Source organism: Vicugna pacos, chromosome 16 (genome assembly GCF_048564905.1).
Source record: "Vicugna pacos chromosome 16, VicPac4, whole genome shotgun sequence".
In the NCBI taxonomy this organism is placed as follows: Eukaryota; Metazoa; Chordata; class Mammalia; order Artiodactyla; family Camelidae; genus Vicugna; species Vicugna pacos.
Genome location: NC_133002.1, coordinates 31,948,580 through 31,970,694, shown reverse-complemented (window position 1 = coordinate 31,970,694; position 22,115 = coordinate 31,948,580). Strand labels below are relative to the sequence as shown.

At 57.6% G+C, this 22,115-nt stretch overlaps 2 protein-coding genes and 1 long non-coding RNA gene across 5 annotated transcripts; 1 reads left to right on the top strand and 2 right to left on the bottom strand.

Annotated features, from left to right (window-relative positions):
* Window positions 1-1,097: 1,097 nt before the first annotated feature.
* On the bottom strand, window positions 1,098-9,178 carry SPATA20 (spermatogenesis associated 20). Of its 3 annotated transcripts, XM_072938637.1 has the most exons (17): window positions 9,061-9,178; window positions 8,243-8,361; window positions 7,935-8,114; window positions 7,766-7,830; window positions 7,429-7,583; window positions 7,207-7,350; window positions 6,904-7,105; window positions 6,396-6,526; window positions 6,179-6,283; window positions 5,876-5,950; window positions 5,569-5,778; window positions 5,294-5,486; window positions 4,787-4,955; window positions 4,297-4,508; window positions 2,758-2,957; window positions 1,612-1,692; window positions 1,098-1,458 (listed from the first exon to the last, which is right to left on the bottom strand). In XM_072938637.1, exons 2-17 carry the CDS (start codon window positions 8,317-8,319, stop codon window positions 1,288-1,290), a joined length of 2,370 nt encoding a protein of 789 aa, XP_072794738.1. In that variant the 5' UTR covers window positions 8,320-8,361; window positions 9,061-9,178; the 3' UTR covers window positions 1,098-1,287. The 3 variants fall into 3 exon arrangements, with proteins under 3 accessions (XP_072794738.1, XP_072794739.1, XP_072794740.1); XM_072938638.1 differs by lacking the exon at window positions 8,243-8,361 and having other exon boundaries at window positions 9,061-9,172; XM_072938639.1 differs by lacking the exon at window positions 1,612-1,692 and having other exon boundaries at window positions 9,061-9,079.
* LOC140686070 (uncharacterized) lies at window positions 8,377-16,263 on the top strand. The gene is made up of 3 exons (XR_012059532.1): window positions 8,377-8,548; window positions 14,374-14,466; window positions 15,504-16,263. It is a non-coding gene; the product is annotated as an uncharacterized lncRNA (long non-coding RNA).
* EPN3 (epsin 3) lies at window positions 13,141-22,068 on the bottom strand. Its single transcript, XM_072938640.1, has 10 exons — window positions 21,775-22,068; window positions 18,007-18,707; window positions 16,934-17,052; window positions 16,584-16,664; window positions 16,247-16,375; window positions 15,203-15,290; window positions 14,464-14,733; window positions 14,187-14,303; window positions 13,825-14,055; window positions 13,141-13,614 (listed from the first exon to the last, which is right to left on the bottom strand). Exons 2-10 carry the CDS (start codon window positions 18,566-18,568, stop codon window positions 13,277-13,279), a joined length of 1,935 nt encoding a protein of 644 aa, XP_072794741.1. The 5' UTR covers window positions 18,569-18,707; window positions 21,775-22,068; the 3' UTR covers window positions 13,141-13,276.
* Window positions 22,069-22,115: the final 47 nt, after the last annotated feature.

The window sequence follows — 22,115 nt, the reverse complement described above, 5'->3', positions numbered from 1 at the left end:
TGTTGGCCAGAGCCCTAATCCTCTCCAGATGGGCCGGTGGCTTGCACCAAGGGCCGAGCTGCCCAGACAAAGCTGACCTGGGTCCCAGTGACCATGTGTGGCTGCGAGTGACAGTGTGCAGGGGGTAGCCATAGTCCCGAGCAGACCTTGGAGTGACTCAGTCCAGTTTCCCAGCTCCTTCCTGTCCCATCCCTTCCCTTCCCGCTGCTGACACCCCCACAAGCAGTGGCCCCATTCACACTTCGTCTCCAGCAGCCTCTTCTGATTCTGTATTGTTTGGCCCTGGGGCTACAAGGATGCCTAGATCAGCAGACCCCTAAGCGGCCTGATGTTGGGGACAGCCCATCACCCTACACTTGCCCTTCTGAAAGCATGCTTCCCAGTTCCCTTCCCCAGTGGAAGCTAGATGGGGGTTCTGGGGCCTGCGAAGTTTCGGGTGCAAGGATGGAGCATACGAGCATCTCCCAATATTGAGGAAACAGGAGGAGGTCACAAGAAGACAGAGGCTTTACCTGCAGCAGGAAGGACTCAGGTTTGGAGGATTTTTAACCCAACAGATATTCCAAATGAAAGAGAACTCTTTCCCTGGACTGGCTTATATGAAAGCAGGGGGATGGACAATATAACCTTCTGCAGGGAGGCTAGGACCTAGGTGGATACCCCCAAAGAAATGTCCTTTGTCCCGATAGCAGTAGATCCCACAATGGGCCAGAGCACATGCAAATGTCACCATCTCATGAAAAATAAAAGCTCATATGAAGCATCTCCCTGTGTCTTCCCTAGCTTAAAACTGGAGGAGACTATCTGAAGGGAGGGTGGTCCCCTTTCTTAACCCTGCCTGAGGGCAAGGACTGGCCTTTCCCCTCCAGTACAAGTCCACCCCAATCTCCACCCCTGGAGGTCCCCGACCTCAGTTTCACTCAGATTGCAATGACCACGGATGGAGTCAGGGTCAGCTTGTCATCCATGAAGGGGGAAAAGGAATCCCAGAAGGGGGAGGGGTCAGCCAGGGGCTCCCAGCAAAAGGGGCCCTGGCTGCTGGTTCCCAGGCTGGAGCCTGAGGCCCCTCTCTCACAAGCAAGGCCAAGGCCCTGAGGTTACTGCGGGACGCTGTTAGGTTTATTCCAGGGTGAGTGTGTGCCCATGGTGGGGCAGCAAGGATGGCCGAGGCCACCTGGTGACAGGGTGTCCAGGGATGGCCGCAGGTTCTGCAGGGCCCTGAAGGGCCTGAGTCTCTGGTCAGCTGGGAAGCTCCACCTTCTGCCCCAGCCTGGGTGGTGGAGGCAGTCACTGATGTAGCAGTTTCCGTAGTTCACAGGGCTCGGTGATGGGCATCGAGCAGGCCTGATTCTCACACACATAGGCAGTGGCTCGGTCCTCTAGCCGTCGCAGGGTACTCAGGAAGGGCAGCTGGCGGGACAGGAAGCTCGAGGGGTCCCCATTGGCCAGAATCAGCACCTGAGAGAGCAGGAGAGTAGAGAGGGTCACCTGGGGCACTGGGATACTGGCATGGCCCACGAGTGGGTTTCTTTCCCCCAGGCCTTCAGAAGAGCTGGAGATATTGGGGATCTGAGGAGGGGAGGGGACTCGGGCAAGGGAGGTAGACAAAACCTTGTTAGGGATGTAGATGGAGTGGACACACTGCAACAGAGCCTTGGTGTCCTTGGCCTGGGGGTCTCCACAGATCACAATCTGGCCAGAAGAGAAAGATTACTCCAGTGACAGGTGCAGAGGGGCTGGACCCAGACCTACCAGGGCTTCCCCATCCCCCGTCAGGGCTTCCTCCTGCCACTCCACCCTATATGTCTAAGAAGGAAAGGGGACTCAGCTCAGCATCCCCCAGACCAGCTGCCAGGAGGTTACAACAGATTCACTGCTCAGTAGGTGGGAACACATACACACACACTCACACACACACACAGGAGAATACACAAAGTGACAGCATCATACATAGTGGTAAAAGTACAAACCCAGGGAGATGTACACATGGGTGGAGACAACAGCACACACACAAGATTTGATACACTGGAAGATACATAAACACACAACAACCCATACACAGGGAGACAGAGTTGTCACATTGACAAACAGCAGATGCCCCTGGAGAAGCAGATATTACACAAACATCACACACACACACACACACACACACACACACAAAGGCAAAAATATACAGGCAAACATGCAAATATAAGCAAGCAAATCTGCACACAGAGCACACACATGCAGACAGGCAATCACATAGTGGTGAACACTCCCACCAGCCCCCACTCATAAAGGCAGGCAACAGACACACAGTCACCTACTGCCAGGGTCATAGACATCCAGATGCACGCACACAGCAAAAACACACATAGGGACACAGACAAGCATACACCTGCACTTGCTACACCACTGACCTAACTACACTGATACACAAAGATATACAGAGAAACACTTCACAAACCATAGGGACCCATATTTAGCCCCTGCCCCTGCCCTCTCTCAGAAGAGCCCAAGTCACAGGCACACACACGCACCTGTGTCAGAAGCCTGCCTCAGACACACTCACACAGACGCCTCCCCCTGCACCAAGCAGCCTTACAGATAGATGTTCCTGTGGGACACTTCCACACACACTCACATAGGGCCACAAACTCACGGACCTGAGGTCTAGGGACAGCCCCAGGAACCCCACTCTGTGCCTTCATCCTCCACTGTGGCCCCAGCTCCCCTCCCACCCATGGCCCTAGCCAGAGTGCCCTCGCTGCACCATACCTGCTTGAGGGTCTGCTGGTGGGCTGAGAGGGCACGGACCATCTCGGGCAATGCCACCGGGACACGGCGCATGCGCTCGGAGAAGGCAGTCAGTAGGCACACACACTTGTCCATCCAGTCCTTGTGGCCGGTGAAGCCGTGCAGCCGAAGCAGGTTGTGGGCTGACACAGAGTTAGCACTAGGCTCTGCGCCATCCTGGTCTGCAGGGCACAGGGGCGAGGGCTGAGAGGGTGGGTCACTGAGTCCCAGGAATCCTCCCCAGGTCTGACAGCGTAACACCAGCACCAGCAGATACTGACCCTTTGCGCTCTCACACGCATCCTCAACTCCACCTGTCCCACGCTGAGCTGTTGGGCCCCAGGCTTCCCATCTCACTGCTGATTTCTCCATCCAGCCACCCAGCTACCCCTCCCTCCCTCTCCCTCACCTCTCATTTCCAATCCACCCACAAGTCTGCCAGGTCCTTGTCCAGAACAGACCCAATCTGACCACTTCTCCCATCTAGTACATCCACCTCACCTGGGCCTTCACCAACGCTTGCCTGGACTGAAAACCACTAACAGCCTCCTAACTGGCCACCCTGTTTCCCCTGCCCCCATCCCTTCTCCACCATTAGTCAGAGTGACATTCTTAGACCTAAACCAGAGAAGATCACAACCCACTTAAAATCCATCAGCCCCTTCCATTCCTTGCCACACCTACAAGACCCGGCAGGGGTCCAGACCCACCCACCTTGGTACCCTCCTCTTCTCACACGATGGCCTCTGCTCCTCCACCATTCTCCAAGGTGCAGGCTGCCCTTTCAGAGCCCCCCACCAGCAGTTCCCTCCACCTGAAATCCCTCTCCTGCTCCTCCATAACCACACGGCCTATATGGCCCCCAGCCCTTGGTTAAATGACACCTGTCACAGGTTTAATCTGACTCCCCTCGCTGAGTTGGCTCCACTGTTACTCTCTGAGGGCCCTTTCAGTCATTCAGCTAACATTTATTGAACACCCAGTTATGTACCAGGCCTGTGCTAAACCCTGGGAACATTTGAGTGAGGGGAGAGACCATCAATGGACCAGATGCATCAGGTGATGGTAAGAGAAAAGTCAGGGACAGCAAGCACGGAGGGCAGCCCCTACTTCTTGCGGTACTCACAATTTTAACTGCCTGTTTATGTGTGCATTTTTGCTTTAAATCTGTCTGTTAGCTGTGTCCTCTACTACACAGTAAGCTTTATAAGGGTAAGGATTAAGTTGGCCTTGTTCAATATGTGAGTTTAGGCAAGGCAGTTACTGCTACTAACACCTAAGTTAATCTTTACAACAACCTTATAAGGGAATGCCGACGTTAGCTCCATTTTGCATGTTGAGAAACTGAGGCTCTGAAATATAACGAGACCAGCCCGAGGTCACCCGGGAGATGTGAACCCAGGTGGGCCTGGCCCTGCCCACACCGGCTCTTCACCACCACCCTGTGCTTACACCTCTCCCAGGGAAAACCAAGCCCCACTTGGGTCCAGGACCCCAGGCCAGCTCCACATCCTCACTGACCATCCTTGAGACGCAGGGGCAGGCCAGCCCCCAGCTCGGCCTCACTGCAGAAGTAGCCGCCACCCCGGGAGTCCCAGAAGAGCCTGTCCTGTGTGTCCTGCAGCCGCAAAGCCCACTCGAGCCACGCGCTCTCCTGGGAGGCCTCGTACAAGTCCAGCAGGCCCCGAACCACAAAGGCGTAGTCCTCCAGGAAGCCCCAGCATGGCGGGTTGCTGGAGGGACAGACATTGGGGAGGGGCAAGCCAGGGACAGAAGGGCTTTCACAGAGGAGGCCCTTTTCCCGCATACTTTCATTTATCCCTTAAAGTCTACCTTTCGGGCAGGTCCCCTTAGCCCACTTCCCAGAGGAGCAAAAGGGCCCAGGGAAGCTGACAGCTCACAGCAGGCAGACAGCAGTCAGGAAGAGGGCTCACCCTGAGGGGAGGAGCGGGGTGGAGACAGGCATGGGGTGCCCAGGGAGGCAAGCGTTCCCGGACTGCCCGGCCCCTACCTGTGTTCCACGGTCCCCCCGGACCCTGCATAGCAGGTTCTCATCAGCCGGCCGCTGGCCACGTCAAACATGTGCCGCTTTAGGAACTTGGCACCATTGATGGCATAGTTAATCAGCCTCTCCTGGCCCAGGACAGCCCCGGTCACGGCATAGCCAGACACCATTAGTCCTGAAGGAAGGAGACACCGGTGGTCATGCGACGCTGGCCGGGGCCCTCCAGGTGTGTCCACCGCAGCCCATCATGTCCTGATTCCTCCCTGGAGCAACAGGGTAAGTGAGTAAATTTGTTTTGAGCTCCAGCACCAGGCAGGGCTGGGTTCCTGGCCCCTGCATTTGACCTTGGGTGGATTATTTTAACTTTCTAAGGCTCAGTTTGTTCATTTGTAAATTGAGGGCAATCAACCTGACAAAGAAAGAGTTAATATTTAGCAGGTGCTTGTCACCCAGAAGGGGCGTCATGAAGGGTAATTCTAGAAGCGGGTCAGGCTTGAGCCTCAGCCACCCCACCGTTCCAGGCGGCCAGCATCTTGCTGTCCAGGTGCGGCTTTGGCCGATGTTTCCGGGCCTGGAAGAGCTTCTCGAGGCCTGCATTGAGTAAAGTCCGCACGGCCTCCACGTCCAGGCCAAAGCGGGCAGCAGTCAGCTCCAGAGAATACCGGACGGTCAGCACATTCTGGCCCTGCAGCTCCCCCTTGGGGTCCTGAGGAAAACAGCCCTTGTCCGAAGGAGTCCGCTTGCCCGTCCAGCTTCAGGTTCCCCCCTGCACCCCCAGTAGTCCTCACCTGGCTGGGGCTGATGTTGCCGGCTTCCGTAAGCCCATAGTGCTTCGTGAGCAGCTGGCCCGAGGTCAGCGGCTCCGTAGCGCCCGGCACGGGCTCAGGAAGGAGCTGCTGGACCTCTTTGACCGTCCACACGTAGAAGGCGCCCTCTTTGGGCCTCATGCCCCGCTCGGGGGGCGAGTCCGCGTCCTCAGCACTACAGAAGCCTCCAGACTGTGGGGAGGGGAGAGTTGGCCGGCCTCACCCTTCGGGGCAGCGGAGGCCCTGAGCCCTCCCGCAGCCAAGCCCGCCTGCCTCAGTGGACACACACCCGGTGACTCAGGTTCCGCGTCACGTACTGCAGAATGCCTTTGGCAACATCAGAGTAGAACTCATCCCCAGAGATCTGAGTGGGGAGGAAAGAGGCTGTAAACCGAGGTCCCTGGGGTGACCCCGGTATGGGAGTGTTGGGGGAGGCAGTCAGTGTTCTCCCAGGAGGGTAGGGAGGGAGCCTGGGTAGTGGATATGTGAGAGAGAATTAGAGGTGAGGTTAAGGGGCAGCCGCAAGTCACCAGGAAGGCAGGGGAAAGGTGGACAGGCTGTGTCTCTGCTCTGGGCTGGCGTCAGGGGTCACCTGATAGGCCTGTGAATAGGCCACCGTGAGCTGCGCCTGGTCATACAGCATCTTCTCAAAGTGAGGGACGTGCCACTGGCGGTCCGTGGAGTAGCGGTGGAAGCCCTGTGCCAGGCAGGACACAGGGCTGGAGACCGATCCCAGGCGCTGCCCCCACCCACTGCCCCACCCCGCAGCCTCCCGCTGCCCTCTCCAGGGAATACCAAACCCCCCTCACCTGCCCCACGTGGTCTCGGATGCCCCCATTGGCCATCATCTTCAGGGTGTGCAAGGCCATCTGCTGGGCCCGAGAGCCATCCTGGGTGAGCCGATGGCTGAGCCAGTAGGAGAACAGGAAGCTGAGAATCACTGCGGGCACCAAGAGCGTGCAGATCAGAGGGCAGGGAGGCCAGGGCAAGAGCAAGGTGTTTGGGCCCTTGGCCAGGCTGGGGTTAGGAGTTCACTCAACAGCAGTCTCTCTGGATAGTCTCAAGGTCAACCCAGGAGATGGATGATTGTTGTCTACGTCAGTGTCAGAGGGTCCCTGCTGAGACCACAAGTCAGGTCTTCACTAGATAGCTACTGCCAGACTGACCGACAGGCTGGCGGTCATGAGATCACCGGCCAGACAGGAGAGTGGGAGGTTAATGCCCAGGTCAGGCATCAGGAGATCACCGCCTAGGACAGGCCTCGTCACTCAGAGGGCCAGGCTGGGGCTGGAGTGGGTGTGCACAGGGGATGCTGACCCGGCGTGGGAAACTTGGGGGCCTCAGCGAAGCCGCCATACTCCTCATCATAGCCCTCGTCCAGCTGCTGGAAGCAGCGGCTATTCATGGTGGCAGCAGAGGGTGGCAGCTGGCGGTCCCCCATGCTGATCTCCGACCGGGCCAGCAGAGCTGTGGTGACACGCTGGCTGTTTTCTAGCAGGGTACTCTTGTTCTGCTTCCACTGCGGGAGGCAGAGCAGACCTGAGGGTCAGCACAGGGTAGGGGTCCCTTGCTCCCCTACCCTTGACTCCCATCCCCCACCACCCCCCAGCGAACACCCACCTGGTCCCGTATCCTGATCAACACCGTGCGAAAGCCAACTCGGGTCAAGCCATCCTCAGGGGGGAAATAGGTGCCCCCCACAAAGGGCTGTAGATTGGGAGTCAGCCACACACTCATGGGCCAGCCCCCACCACTGCTGGTGGCCTGGCAGAGAGAGGGCAAGGGTGAGGCGAGAGGCCCTATGTGCATGGGCAATGCCCCCACCAAGGGACAACCCCTCACCTGCACAAAGGTCATATACACCTTGTCCACATCCGGCCGCTCCTCCCGGTCCACCTTTACGCTGACGAAGTCCTCACTGAGCAGGCGGCCAATCTCCTCGTTCTGGAAGGACTCCTCCTCCATCATGTGGCACCAGTGGCAGGTGGAGTACCCCACTGGAATGGGGCCGGGGGGCCAGGGGTGCCCATGACTGGTCAGAGCGGGACCAGCCAAGGGGCCCCAGCTGGACTGAAGAGGCCCTGGCGCTAGTTTCCTGGGAGGTCCCCAGGCCCAGAGACCCTTCTCTCCACCACCACCACTCCCCTCCACCCATCCCAGGGAAGGCGGGTGCATTTACCTGAAAGGAAAATTGGCTTGTTTTCTTTCCTGGCCTTGTCGAAGGCTTCCTGTCCCCAGGGGTACCTAGGCCCGGCAGGGTGGGGCATCATTCACTAGCCCCAGGAGATGGGATGGTGTTGTGAGTCCAGCTGCCCCCACCCCAGGAGGGAAGCAAAAGAGGTACTTACCAGTCCACAGGGTTGTAGGCATGTTGCAGGAGGTACGGTGACTTCTCATTGATCAGGCGGTTGGGGACCTTCTGAGGTGTGGACTGAGTGCAGTTAGTCTGGCTTGCCTTCCCTCCAGCAGGCATGGGCACTGAACTACCGACTGTCACACGTCGGTCTTTGTCCCGGGAGGAGCTCCCCCTGGCATGGGCAGGGGGTCAGGTGAGGAGTTTCTACAAGCTCCCGCTGTGCCTACCCCAGAGGCCTACCTGACCCCATCCTTCCCTCTGACACCCCTCCTGGAACCCCCTGCTCCCAGTCCAACCTACCTTTCTGAACCACGGGGGAGACCGTGGACTTTATGCTCCCCCTTGTGTTTTTGGGGGGGTGAAGAAAGGTGGCTCATTGGGGGCTCCCTGACAGGTTAGTCTCCCCCAACTTTTCAGACCTGGCGGTGGGAAGGATGATGACTGTGAGGTCAGGGTGAGTCACAATGGGTGGAATGGTCCTTCAGGCTCCATTCTCTCCCCTTAACAGGCCCCACCCCATGGTGGCTGTGCTGGAGGAGTCTCTGTCATGTCTGGATGTGATCTGGGCAGGCAGGCTGCCCGCTCCTGGGTCTGGGACTGGACCAGGTGAGGCACAACGGGAGGAAAATTGACACCTGGGGCTCCCTCTATCAACATCCACCCACTGAGCACCTCTACGGGGCCAGGTCCTGTGCCAGACCCCCATGACTCCCGAAGAATCAGAAACTGGCCCTGATCTCAGGGCGCTCATCCTGTGGGGGTGGCACTGTGGGGCAGACCTAAATACTGACAGGCCCCTGCAGCAATGACTGTGACAGGCCAGCCCAGGGTGCTATTGGACAAGGACCCTCAGCCCAGCTTTGGGGTTCATATAAGGCTTCCTGAAGGCGGTGTCAGAACAGAGTCCCTAGGCAAGCTAGCCCTGCAGCTGGTGGGGAGAGGTGGAGAAGGGCGTTACTGCCTGGGCCAGGTCGCGGGCGCGGACTTGGGGCGGTGGGTTGGGGGAGGCAGGCATGGGGGGGTGGCTGGGCAGGCACTGGGGGCCGGCGCCAGGACAACTGGCTCCGGAGCCCCGCAGGCGCAGGGCGCGCCGCAGCGGCCCACTCGCCCGCCTGTACCTGCAGCTCGCGGCGAGGCCGGGCCCGGCGCGGGGCAGCAGGAGACCGCGGAACCGCCAGGCCCGCGCGCCCAGCATGGCTGCTGGCGGCCGCGGGCCGGGACGCCGCGGACAGGAAGGGAGGGCGGGAGAGAGGCTGCGAGGGGCGGGCCTGGGCACCCACCCAACCACCGGCGCGTCTTCTCTGCGACTCCGGGCCGTGTGGCTGGTCTCCGAGCGGCGCTCGGCGGCCGAGCGCGGGATTGCAGATCGAGCAGCCAGGGCCTGGGAGGACGAGAATCTGTGCACAAAGCTGGGCCGACTCGGCAGGACCAAGATCAGCTTCCTGCGGGGAGATAACCCTCCTGAGGAGAACACGGAGAGCGGTGGGGATGCCAGGGCCGAGGAAAGCCGGAGCCTCTGGTTATTTTGCCCGGCTTTACGAATGAGCAATGAGGTGGGAGGACAAGGCGTGGCTTGTCCAGGCCCTCCAAGCTGCTGAGCTTCGTTTTTGTGCTGCCTCCCAGCTCAAGGTCCTGCTCAAATCCCACCACCTCCAGGAAGCCTTCCCTGAATAATAACGATGTGCCAACTTTATGTCCTTTCAGATACTTTACACACATGTCTCATTTGCTACATTCAGTCAATATATATTGAGGTACAACAGTGGGCAGAGAGAAACCAGGTTCCTGCCCTTGTGTTGCTTAGTCTGATGAGGGAGGCAGAAGCGAATCTGACAGCCATACAAATAAATGTACAAACCACGCACGGTGAGAAGTGTCATGATTAGCTGTCACAAGGAACTTGGCCTGGTGGGAGAGACGAGCAGGGAAGCTTCCCTGAAGAAATCACATTTGTGTAGCATCCTTGGAAAAATAAGAGGAAGGAATCTAAAGAGGGCAAGAGGGAAGTGCTGGGGAAGCAGGAGGAAGAGATGTGCAAAGGCCCTATGGCACAGCAGTGAGTCAGAGCTGAGGAACTGCAGAAACCAGCATGGCTGTAGGACAGCACAGGGAAGAGAGGTAGTAGGTGAGGTTGTGAGGTTGAGGAGGAGGGCAGGGCCAGGACTTGGGCTGTGAGCACGAGTTTGGTTACTGATGAGAGCAAAAGAAAGCTGTGGAAAGGCCTTAATCAGGGGAGTGACCCTGCATTTTGGAAAGGTCCCTCCAGCTTCCTGATGAAGAATGGACTGGAAAGAGGCACCGAGTGGAAGCAGAAGGGGTGGGAGGCCATAGCAGGACCCAGGAGAGATCTCTGGGTGGTCTGCACAGGCAGAGGTGGGGATAGAGAGAGGGGGGTGGGCAAGAGGTGGTCAATAGAGGAGAAAACATCATCAGAATTGGCTGTGAGGGAGAGGGAGGTGTCAGGAGTGATTTGCAGAGTAGGGCTGGTGCTGGATGATGGAGCCATCTGCTGAGGAGCGGGCACCAGGGGAGGCTCCGGTTGGGAATCATGGGGTCCTTTTTTGGACGTGTTGGTTTGAGATGTCCTTGAGACATATCTGTGGGGATAACAGGGTTCTGGACTACTGAGAAGGGTCTGGTGGGAGACTCAGAAGTGCACCTGTGAAAGCCACAGGGGGTCAAGGGAAACCCAGGAGAGGGTGTTGTCCCAGAGGCAAAGGGACAGAGAGTTACAAGGAGGAAGGATCAGACTCTAGAGAGGCCAACTGGGTTGGGACAGAAAAGGTCTCCTGGCTTCAGCAACTTAAAGGCCATTGATGGACTTGTCAGACATGTTCCAGGAGGTGAGGCTGATGGTAGAAGTTGACTGGAGTGAGTTGAGGAGGGACGGGAGATAAAGGGACATAGAGAGATAGGATGGGCACTTGATGTGAGGGGAAAGATGCAAAGATACTTTCAAGATGTATAAGACTAATTATGACAAATATCAAGGGGAAGGATTTGGTTGAGAGAAGGCATTTGATGATATGGAGGAGAAAGGAGATCTCTGAGAAGATGGGAGAGTGCGGTGACAGAAGGCTTGGGTCCAGAGGGTCTGGTATGCGTGCTCCCTGGAAGGAATGAGGTTACAATAAGAGAACAAGAAACCTGCCTTAAATGTGGGCGAATCTGGGATGATGACAAGCTCCAAAGTGTGACCGTGGGTCAGAGCAGCTGAGAGGTCAGGGAGTGGCGAGGCCACCCCCTTGGGTAATGGAGTCACACAAGATTGAGCAAGATCTGGGTGAGAAGAGTATGTATGAGCCAAGGCCGAAGCCCGGCAAGAATGAGGTGGAGTACAGCCCCAGGCAGAAGGAGGCAGGACACCCAGTGTCTCCAGCCTCCAAGGAGGAAGTAGTCTTCCAGGAGGAAAATGGTCCACAAGTAGGTGTGGGGAGCAAGACTACCAACCTCTTCTTATTGGGAATCAAAACAGCATCCCTTGGGAGTCCTCAAGGAAAGCCAGTTTAGAAGAGGAAGACCCAGGTTGGGGAGGGATGAAGCATGGATCAGTGATCAAGAAGGATGGAGACCTCCCAGGTTTGTGCAGCAGAAGACAGATGGGGGTTGAACTCGGGGTACTGCCTGGCAAAACCATGAATTAGGGGTATGGCAGGTTCATTCTTCATGGTTAGTCTCTAAACAGGGTGGACACAGGCCTGGGAGGAGCCACATAGCAACCTCCTAAGGAAGGAATGCTTATTCCCATTTGACAAGTAAGGAAATAGAGGCACAGTCATGGAGAGGTTAAGTAATTTACTCAAGGTCAGGGAGCATAACCACTTATTACTAAGTGATTGTTATTATTATTAAGTGCAAACCTTAGAGCAGTTTCAAATGCTGTCAGACTCCCAAGGAGCTGCTCTTGTCCACCATGCCTATAATAGCTCCAGTAGGACTGCCTCCCTCCAAAAACACAAAGCAGCTCCTTTCCCTACCCCCACCTTAAGAAGGAGAGCAGCATTGTGTCCTTCCCCAACTTTGGTGTTTCTGGCCTATGGAAGGGCATTTTCCCCCAGTGCCTCCAAAAGTGTTGGGGGCTGGCAGCAGGCCACCTGCAGGGCCAGACCCTGAGCACTGAAGACATATCCGTGTCCAGTGGTCGGAGAGCACTGAGTAGAAGAGGAGTGAGGGTGACCATGGTGGTCCTCAGGATGAGGGACCAGGCCCTAATCCTCCTTTTGTTTCCCAGACCCCACACAAGCCCCCCAGGAGGGGTCATGACTAAGACTGAGTTTCTTGCCAGTCCTGGTGAAGAGAGGATAGGTGTGAGAGCCTGATTTAAGGTGACTCTAAAACAAAGGATCTTGGGGCTCCTGGACCCTGCTTGCATGCGCCACTGAGTTCTGAGCTCCTGAAGGCTGTGGGCTTAGCATTCTTGAATCCTTCCCAGACAAGCCCAGCACTTTATCCACAGCAGTCAGTCAATATTTGTGAATTAAATCTGGGGCTCAGCCTGAGAGCTCAGGACTGTGGAGCCAGGCAATCTGGATCACAGCCCCACTCCGTGCTACCTCTGTGACTTTGAGCATACCGCTTAACCTCCCTGAGCCTCAGTTTCCTCACCTATAAAGTGAGAGCAGGGCCAAGGACTTTGCACTTGGTCTAATGCTCTGCTGCCCCCATTTTGATATTCTTAACCCAGTTTTGAACAAGGGCCCCACACTGTCTTTTTGCAATGGGCTCCACAAATTATGTAGCCAGTCCTGAATGGGGGTAATATTATCTACTTCAGAATGTTGACGCAAGGATTAAATGACAATCCATGTGCTTAGCACACAACGAGTGCGCAATGGAACGACTCCCAACTCCCTTGCTATTGGATCATCTCCCGTGCTGCTGTGTGGTAAATGAATGAAATGATCAAATGAATTAGAGTCTGGGAAGCATATGGAAGCGAAAGGGCCAGGCTGAGGGGGTTGTACGGGCAGTAGGAGCATTTTTGTGCCCCACATTGCGGAGCAGTTGTTTCCAGGGCAGCCGATAGCCGATGATTCCCGCTGTGGTCCAAACGTGGTTGACACGCCAGGCAAAAAGTCCACTTAGTGAGAGCTGAGGTGAGAGCTGGGTTCCAGTCTTTATTACGGGGCGTGGTCTCGGCCCCAGTGAAGTCCTTGGTCTCTAGCTCCCGGGGATGCAAAGGGTCTGCGGAGGTCAGGACTACAGTCGGCGCCGGCCTCGGGGCGGAGTCTCAGTGGTTCCGGGCTTTCCTGGGGTGGGTGGCGGCCCCGCCCCGCCCAGGGGGCGGGACCCAGTGCTGTCGGCGCAGGTGGCCGGCCCAGGGCCGGGCGGTGCTCAAAGAAAGGGATTAGTGCCGGCCTGCGGGGGCGGCTGGAGCGGCCCCGCGGAGCCGGACGTGGGCAGCAGCGGCTGCTGCAAGCTCCCTGGGGGCGGCGGCGTGAAGGCGCGGGCTTGGGGGAAGACGCTGACCGAGGCGGGGAGAGTCACGCCGGCCGGCACGCTGCTGAGCGGGAGTGGCAAGGAGGCGCTGTAGGTCATGGAACCGAAGGGCGCTCCGACCGGCCCGCCGGCCGCCAGGCCCAGCGCTGGAGACCCGGTGCGCATCTGGTTCAGGGTCGGCCTGCCCTGCTCGCCCCCGCCGAACGGGTTGGTGGGGGATGGAGCGCTGAGACCTGCGAAATGAGAGTGGGTTGGGGAACTTGGAGCTAGTCAGGGACTTAGCCCTCAGTGGGGAGGAGGACAAGGGTGGCAAGATCTGGGGTCTTAGAAATAAGGAAAAGTAAGATTTCAGGGCAAGAGCAGGGCTTTGAAAGGAGAGACAGAGAGAGAGCAGGGGACTCCAGTGTTAAGACCCTGCAGAGACGGTGAATAGGGGTTTCTACCTGTTAGGAAGGGGTTCCGAGTCTTTGCAACCTGGGGCGCCTTGACTAATGAGTCAAGGTTGACCAAGGAGGAGGCCGAGGGGCCCAGGAAGGACTCAGGAGTCCGGCATGCTCGGGTGTCCTTGCTGGGCTGGGTTAGTGCTTCCCCCAGTACACCCAGGTCGAAGGCATCTGGCTCCTTTGTGCCATTTTGCTTGGAACTGGGGATTGCGTCTCCAAATAGGTCCAGCTCTTGAACAGAAATCATAGAGTTTATTGGTAGGGAGAGTGAGTGGTCACTCTGTGAGAGGAAGAAGGCAGAGGCCAGCTCTCACTGGGCCCCTTTTTCCCCAGAGCTGCATCATGCCCAGCCTCTTGCTTACCCACAGGACTGCTGGGCTTCCCAGAGGGCAGGGCTTGGGCACACTCCAGCCCCTCCTTGGTCTCTGTGGGTACTGGAGGTTTGGCAAATGGGTCAAAGGTCGAGGTACCACCTAGCACTAGCCAAGGAAGAAAAGAGAGATGAGATGGTTGGCAGAAAGGGCAGATACTGGACTGACCCCTTTCCAGGCAAGCAGCCCTCAACACAGGATCTCCTGCCTCTTGGCATTCGTGAGAAGGGAACCCAGAAGTCCTCCAGCCCTCGGGCCCTCCACTTACCAGGTGTGTTGGAGGTCTCCACTGAGGCCCCCCAAGGGTCGGCCCCAGTGTTGGGGGGTTTGTGGTGGGGGGAGTTCTGTGCCCAGGAGTCTGTGGTGGGTGGTCCAACAGGAAGCACAGGGGTCCAGCCCCAGGGCTCAGAGGAGGAGAGCATAGGGGGCAAGTTCCAGGGCTGGCTGTGGGACAGGATGCTTCTCGAGGGGACTGGAGACCAGGGGTCTGCAGAAGGCCCCCAGGACGAGCCACTGGGCTCTGTGTTGGGCCTGAGACCTGAAATGGGGACAGCAGAGATGTGACCCCAGGCTGACTCAGATCCCCAGTCCAGGGCCTTCCCAGTTACCCAGACCAATCTGGGAGCCAGAGGGACCCATTTCATGGATAAAGTGCTAACTCAGGACCACCTAGCAAGCTGGAGCCCATATTCAACAAGTTATCCCAGGATCCTGGACCCCCAGCATGGGCAGCTCAGGCCACCTTCTCGGTCAGGGACAGGCTGGGCCAGGAAAGCCAGGGTGACCAGGGGCAGAAAGAGAACATTTCTGAGTTTCCCATGAGCTGAGCTCTTCAGATGTGCCCCCTCCCTCACTGCAACCCTGTAATGCAGAGGAAGCTGAGGCTTAGGAGGTGAATGACTTGCCCAGTGGTCCCCAGCTTTGAGGAGGGGATGCCAGCAGGTGGCTGGGAAGGAAGGGGTTCCCTGGGGCCAGCCTGGGAGCCCCTTGCAGCCCTGCATGCCCACCTGGGATGTCCCATGGGTCAGCAGAGCAGTGTGTGGAGGGCAGGGCTGGGGCTGGTGCGAAGATGTCCGTCAAGTCCAGGATGGAGGACTGTGGAGGGGAGAGGCAGCCATGGCTCAGGGGAGGGCAGGGCCTGGAGGAAGGGTGGGCCCTGAACTGTCATCCTCACTCCAGCTCATTCTCTCCTTTATTCATTCCACAAACATCTATTAATCATCCCTCGCCCCTGCACAGTGCTTTCCAGTTTATAAAATATTTCCTCATCCATTAAGTGCCTGATTTTCATAACAACCTGTGCTGTAGGTGGGGAAGGTGGTGGGGTGCCCATTTTTCAGATGTGCCAGCTGCAGCCCAGAGAGGGAAATCGAGTTGCCTGAAGTCACACGGTCAGGGAGAGACAGAGCTTGGAAAGAACGCAGGCCTGCCTGATTCCTTCTTCAGCTGTCCTGCTCCTCAGCCCATTACTGGTGAGACATTTTATGATGAACCTGCTTCCCTAAGTCAGTGTCCAGGAGAAATGGCCACAGTGAACATGGGCAGAAGGGTACAGAGACACCCCAGGGGTAGCATAGACAGTTTTGGAGGGTAACCTTACTTCCCACTCCTCCCTCTTGGCAAGTATGTGTATGAACCCAACATGTTTTCAGCACCATATCAGCTTTCAGCTTAGTCCAACCCCATTCTTTATCCACAGTATCACATGATCCTAGACTGTCAGAACTGGAACTGTCCAACAAGCCCACAGTACAGAGTTGGAAACTGAAACCAAGACAATGACATCCCCCGAGTCATAAAGTTAGTGGCAGCAAATCCAGAATCCAAATCGTGGAGTTTCAGATCAGAATTCTTTGTCTCCCAGTTTGCCATCAGCTCAGTCACCAGCTTATGCTGTATGGGACCTGGGGCTGCTACACCCCCTTCACCCCCATTTTCATTGAATAAACACTTCAAGTAGTGCTTACTATATACCAAGCTCTGTTCTATACTCTACAAATATTTAACTCAATTTGTCTCCAGACTCTCAGCCTATGCCCCCAGCACCCCACCTGGCTGGTTTTTAGCTTCTCCTCCTCCTGTCTCTCTTCTCTTTCGGGCTCTCTGTCCTGCCGACGGTGGACTCCAGCCCCAGCACCATTGGCCACAGGGGAGTCGTCTCCTCGCCAGGACCTCACCTCCTGCAGAAGGCACAGGAGTGAGGAAAAAGCATGAGCAGCTGGGGCTAGACTTGAGGGGACCAGGGCTGGAGTTAACAAGAGTGCAGGGGTGGGTGGTGCTGAGAAATTAGAGGCAGCAGGACCACCGTGGGGAGCGGGAGGAGCCTGGTTAGTCCCGCATAGCACCTCCACCAGCACCAGCACCAGCACCAGAGGCTCGGCCCACTACCTTCTCCTGCTCCTGCCGGCTCAGGCGCAGAGCCAGCTGCAGCTGCAGGTCCTCGTCCCTGTGGGAGGCTGGGGGGACGGGCTGTGAGGGAGGAAAAAAGGAGTGAACTCGGCCCAGCACTCCCGCTCTTGGGCCAAAGGGCAACATCGCCCTGCCTGGGTTAGGGGGATGGAGAGAGAAATGTCCAGGGAGGCAGTCCCCAGTCCCAGTAATCTGACCCAAGGGACACAGACAGGCCTGTGCTGTCCTTGGGAGCAGGACTCAGGGAGCCTGAGAATCAATGGTGTGGGGCATCCAGGCACCTCTTCCTCTTCCAGCCCCTCGGGCCCCCCCCCCAAGAGGGGGCTCACCTTCTCAGCCTCCTCGCGGCTCATGGCCAAGGCCAGCTGCAGCTGCAGCTCCTCTTCTCCTGATGTCTGGGGCCTGGCCTGCTCCAGGTCAGAGGTGTAGCGGGGGGATGAGGAGGAGGCTGCAATGACCAACCATCATGGTTTCCGTAACCACACAGGTACCCATGGGCTCCCCCACCCACCTTGCACCCTCTTGCTTGGAAGCTAAGGCTCAGAGAGGGAAACGGAGGGGGAAGGGAACAACTGGCAGTCAGGAGCCAGGCGGGGGTTTTGGCGCTTTCTGTAAGGTTTCCATTCCACCCCAATAAAGATTTCAATCCCTCCCTTACAGACACGCCACAGCCCTGAAGGCTGCCTGGCAACACTTGGACCCAGGTCTCCTGACTCCAGTTCCTGGACTTTTACAGCTGGGCCCCATCCAGCTTAGGGTCAAGTAGGGTGGGAGGGCGAGAGGTTCCAGTCAGTGGAGATCACAGGTCTCCAAGCCCTCCACACACTGCCAAGGAGGGCTGTTCTGAGTGCCCCTCAGATCAGGGAAGGCCCCCTGCCATGGGGAGAATGCTCTGCAGCTGCTCCCCACCCCGAGGACAGTACCCTTGCGTCGGGGCATCAAGGGGAATGCTGCTGCAGCACCATGTGCCGTGTGCCTGGGTGCAAGGCCAAGGGCATTCCCGGGCCGGGTCTCATGCACATCGAACAACTGAGGAAATAGGATTACCCTTACTTTACAGATGAGCAAACAGGCCCCAGGAGCTGGTTGTCCTGATCACACAGTTTGGAAGGGGCAGAATAAGGACGGCTACCCAACTCCAGTGCCTGTGCTTAAAACCACCACGCCTCCCGCGGACAGAGTTATCAGTAATAACAAGCTTATAGTAACATCATCATTCACGCTGACTTGTTGAGCACCTACTGTGTGTGGGCCTTGTGCCTTGCATGTTACAGCCCTCATCTCACGGAATCCTCAGACATCCCTCTGAAGCAGATATTATTATCCATGGCTTGGGGTCGCAGAGCCAAGATCAGAACTCAGGCTGCCTCCCTGCCCCCAGACATACCCTGGGCTCACTCACAGTTGTAGGAGGATGGGGAACCGCGAGAGCGGCCGTAGTCATCGCCATGGCGGCGGCTGAAGCCCAGCTGCCCGCTGCCGATGCCTGTACCCTCCAGTGCCATGCGCTCCTTGGTCTTGAGGGCATGGGTCCGCTCCTGCCGGAGGCGCTCCTCATCCTTGAGCAGGGCCATCACCTGCTTGACCTTCTCGCGCACATTGACGCCCTGGTCCTTGCCGTCACGGTCGATGTACTGGAAGTCCTTGAGCGTCTGGATGGTGTAGAGGTTCTCCCGGCACTGGTGGGCCACCCGCTCGGAGCCCGTCTTCAGCAGGTAGTCCAGCAGCGTCAGCGCCTTGTACACGTGCCGCCAGTTCTTGCCACTGTCGTTGAGCCGCCGCCACAGCATGCCCATGACCTCGGCAAAGGCCACCGTGTTGAAGGTCAGATCGGCAATCTCCGACATGAGCGAGCTGGGCGGACCCCACGGGTCATTGCTGGTGGCCTCTCGCACCTTAATCTCCGCCTCAGAGTAGTTGTGCACAATGTTCTTCACCTGCCGCCGCAGTGCTGAGGTCGTCATGGCTGAGGACTCGGAGATGGGCGGCCCCCGCCCCAGCCGGAGGTGGAGGGCCGAGGGCCACCGACGTGAGGTCACGGTCTCCAGGGGTGGGCCTTCGCGCTCTCAGCAGGGCGGCTGTGTCCTTGAGTTCCACATGGGTCTGAGGAAGAGAGGGTCTGGAACTCAGGGACAATGGCCCACCCCGCTGGCCACTGAGCCAGCGACTTGAGGCCTGGCCAGGTGTCCCTGCCCCCAGGAACAGCCTTCGGCAGGCACCTATTTTTATTTTTCTTATTTTACTTATTACTCAGCAGGCAATTCTAGCTTTGCATTCTCATTTAGCTTCACAATCACACTATAAGGACACTATTATTATTACCTCCATTCATAAATGGGGAAAGTGAGGTTCAGAGAAGGATTAAATGACTTGTCCAAGATCACAGAGCTGGTGAATGGGGAGCCAGGATTACCCCAGGCAGACTTGCTCCACAGTCTTTGCCTTTAGTTAGGGACATGAAAGTGACCCTGCAAGAATGCCCCCTTGCCTTGCTTCTGCTTGGCTACCTCTCCTGTTTCTGCCAGGATCTGGCTTAAGACCTGGCTTTTCCAACTTCTCCATCCTCACTCTCCTGTCTTCTTATATTGTTAGTTTTTGTAACTTGATTCATTCAACACCAATTTCCTGGGGCCTTCTCTGAACCAGGCACTATGGCAAGCACAGTACAAGTCCTGGCTCACCCACACCCAGCTGAGAGGGTGCAGACAATCGAGTCCAGCATTGGAGTGCAGAGGAGCACAGGAGGACCCAAGCTGGGAAAATCAGGAGAGACTTCCCAGAGGAGGTGATGGCTGAACTGAGATCCAAGATCCAAAGAGAAGAGCAAGGATGAGTGAGGCAGCAAGGCAAGGAAGGAGCATTTGGGGGAGCCTGCCTCCCAAAGAGGCCCCCATTGTACACAGAAGGGCACTGAGGCCAGAGAGGGGTCTGACCTGCCCACAGTCACACAGCATGGAGGTGGCAGAGCTGAGACCAACACCTAGGTCTCCAGAAGACTAATCCAGTACTTGTCAGGGTCACCAGTTTTGTAATTGATTCATCCGATTGCTTTATGGTCTCAGTCCCACCTTCTCAGCCAGAATGTAAGCTCCCTGAGGGCAAAGTCAGTCTGGGCTTCCCAAACCCCCAAGGCCTTGGACATGAGGTAGATTTCTGATATTCCAGCTGAGGGAAGATTAGGGCCAGCCCACTGCCCTCACAGCCTCAGGACCAGGCCATCTGCTGAAAGCAAATCCAGGCCAAGACAGAGAAAGCTTTTCCCAGGTCCTAGAAACCAAAACCAGAATCCCCCTGCCACCGTATGGGCACTCTCCGGCATGGACACACGTTATACCCTGGCTCGACCTGCAGAGCCTCCACCCATGAACCGCCCCCATCCACAAACACCCACGGGGACTGCATCTCTCAGCTCTACCCTGGGACTCAGCAGGAGTCAGAAAGCACCTGCCTACCCCTGCCCTCCATCCCAACTCTCCCTCTAGCCAGACCTGCCAACCTGAGCTCAGTTCAAAGCAGCCTGGCCTTGGCAGGTTTCATCAGGGCCCAGGTGCCTGGGAGAGCTTCGGCCCAGAGAGCGGGACCCTGTGGGAGAGCAGGCGGGATGGAGAGTGCTGGCTGAAGGCACGGCTTACCTTCTGTCTGCTGCCTTTCTGTGTGGCAGTGGCAGGCCTTCTGTGGGGATGCCACAGCCAACACTTGTTTAATGCCTGCCCTCCCCCTCACTAGTGACTCAGACCCGACTTTATCTCCCCAACCTGTAAGCTGGCAGGTGGCAAGAGTCAAGATGAGAAATAATTGTGCCCCAAAGCCCGCCAGAGCACAAGCCCCTCCCAGGGCTGGCCACTGAAACCAGCAGAACCAGTCAGGTATCCTGACTCCACCAGGAGCCCTACCAGGGCCTGGCCGCCCTGGCCCTCCTGCCTGGCCTGGGGTACTGGGAGGCATCCCTCAGTGTGGGCCCTGAGGCCCTGCCTGAACTTTCCTTCCAGAAGGTAGAAATGGAGGAGCCTTCTCTGCACACCTCTGCTGGAGCTGGGGGGAGGGAGGGATCAGAAACACTGGAAGGCCCTGCCCCCACTTAAGTTTGAGGGGACGGGTAGGGAGGAAGACAGGGCTGGGTGAGGCCGAGGGAGCACGGAGGGGAGGGAGGAGGACAGGAAGGAACGCGGGAGGGGGTGGCTGGGAGAGCTGCCAGCCACGTTACAAGCAAAGGGTTTTTATCGAACACAATATGCCCAGAAGTAAAAGGGAGTGAAACAGAAACCCAGCAGCCGATAAGGCGGCAGTGGCAGCAGCAGCAGCAGCCAGGCAGTCGGGTATGGAATTACTGCAGTGACCTTGAGCCAGGCCCTGTCAGGTGGAGGGAAGGACACTGAGAAGGCCGGCGGTGAGGCCAAGTCAGAGATGGGGGAGGGTGGGGGCTGAGGAGGGAGGAGTAGGCTGGGGGATGGGAGAAGGGCCAGCAGGAGGCAGGGCGGCCACGGGAGCAAGTGCATCATCTCTATCCTATGTATGGGGTACCAAGGAGAACTTCACATAGGACAGGAGGCTGCTCTTCACAGGGCCCACGGGACTCAGGGATCTGTCAGGACTAAGGAAGCAGATGGCATTCCCAGAGTGGGGGTTCAGGGAGACTGAAAGAACCAGATCTGTTGAGTTACGCGCATGAGTTTGTCCAAAGACTGTGTGCCCCCATCAGCCTGTACCCCCTCCCATCCTCTGCGAAGGCGAAGGCGACTCCAGCCCCTGCCCCTTCCCCTGCCTGCATCAGGTCCAGCAGGAGCAGTGGGGGAGTGGAAGTGCCCTAACTCTTGCTGCTGGAGAGACCCGCAGAGTGAGCGCTAGCTCTAAACCTAAGTCAGCTCAGAGGCAGATGTGTCCTGGGGCCCTGGAGTTGGGTGGGGGCTGTCCTGAGGCTAAAGGTGTAACAGAGGCTGAGGAGAAGGAAGAGTGGGCAGGAGTCTGTGGGGAATACCACCAAAGATTCTAGTCCTAGGATGGGGAGTGAGCCCTGGGAGGCCCCTTTCCTAGGGGTGCAGGGAGGGAGGGGTGGCAAGCTGGACACCTCCAGGTTCCTTTGGCCCTGCCCTCCTCCCTGGGACCTGGAAGAGAGACTAAGCCCCAAGCCTTCCATGCCAGGCACCACCGCTGACGGTTGGGGCCAGCTTACCTCCGGTGCAGGCTCCCTTGGCCCCAGCCCCGGGACCATGAGCAGCCTCTGCAGTGACCCTCTGACCTGCGCGGCAGGGGGATGGCACAGCCTCAGGAGCTTCCGCAGAGCCATCCACTAGGGACCCTCGTCCTGGAGACCCATCCTCTCCCAGGAGGTGCAGACCTCTCGGAAGGGCGGCTCAGGGTCCCCTGTGTGGGCTGCTGCTCTGCCTCTTGCCTGCTTGTCTCCTGGCCGCTCAGCCGGCAGGCAGCACTCAGGAGGAAAGTTGCTCAGCTGGCCAGGCAGGTCTGCCTCAGCAGTAACAGGACACAGGAGGAAGCGCAGGGCGTGTTAACCCC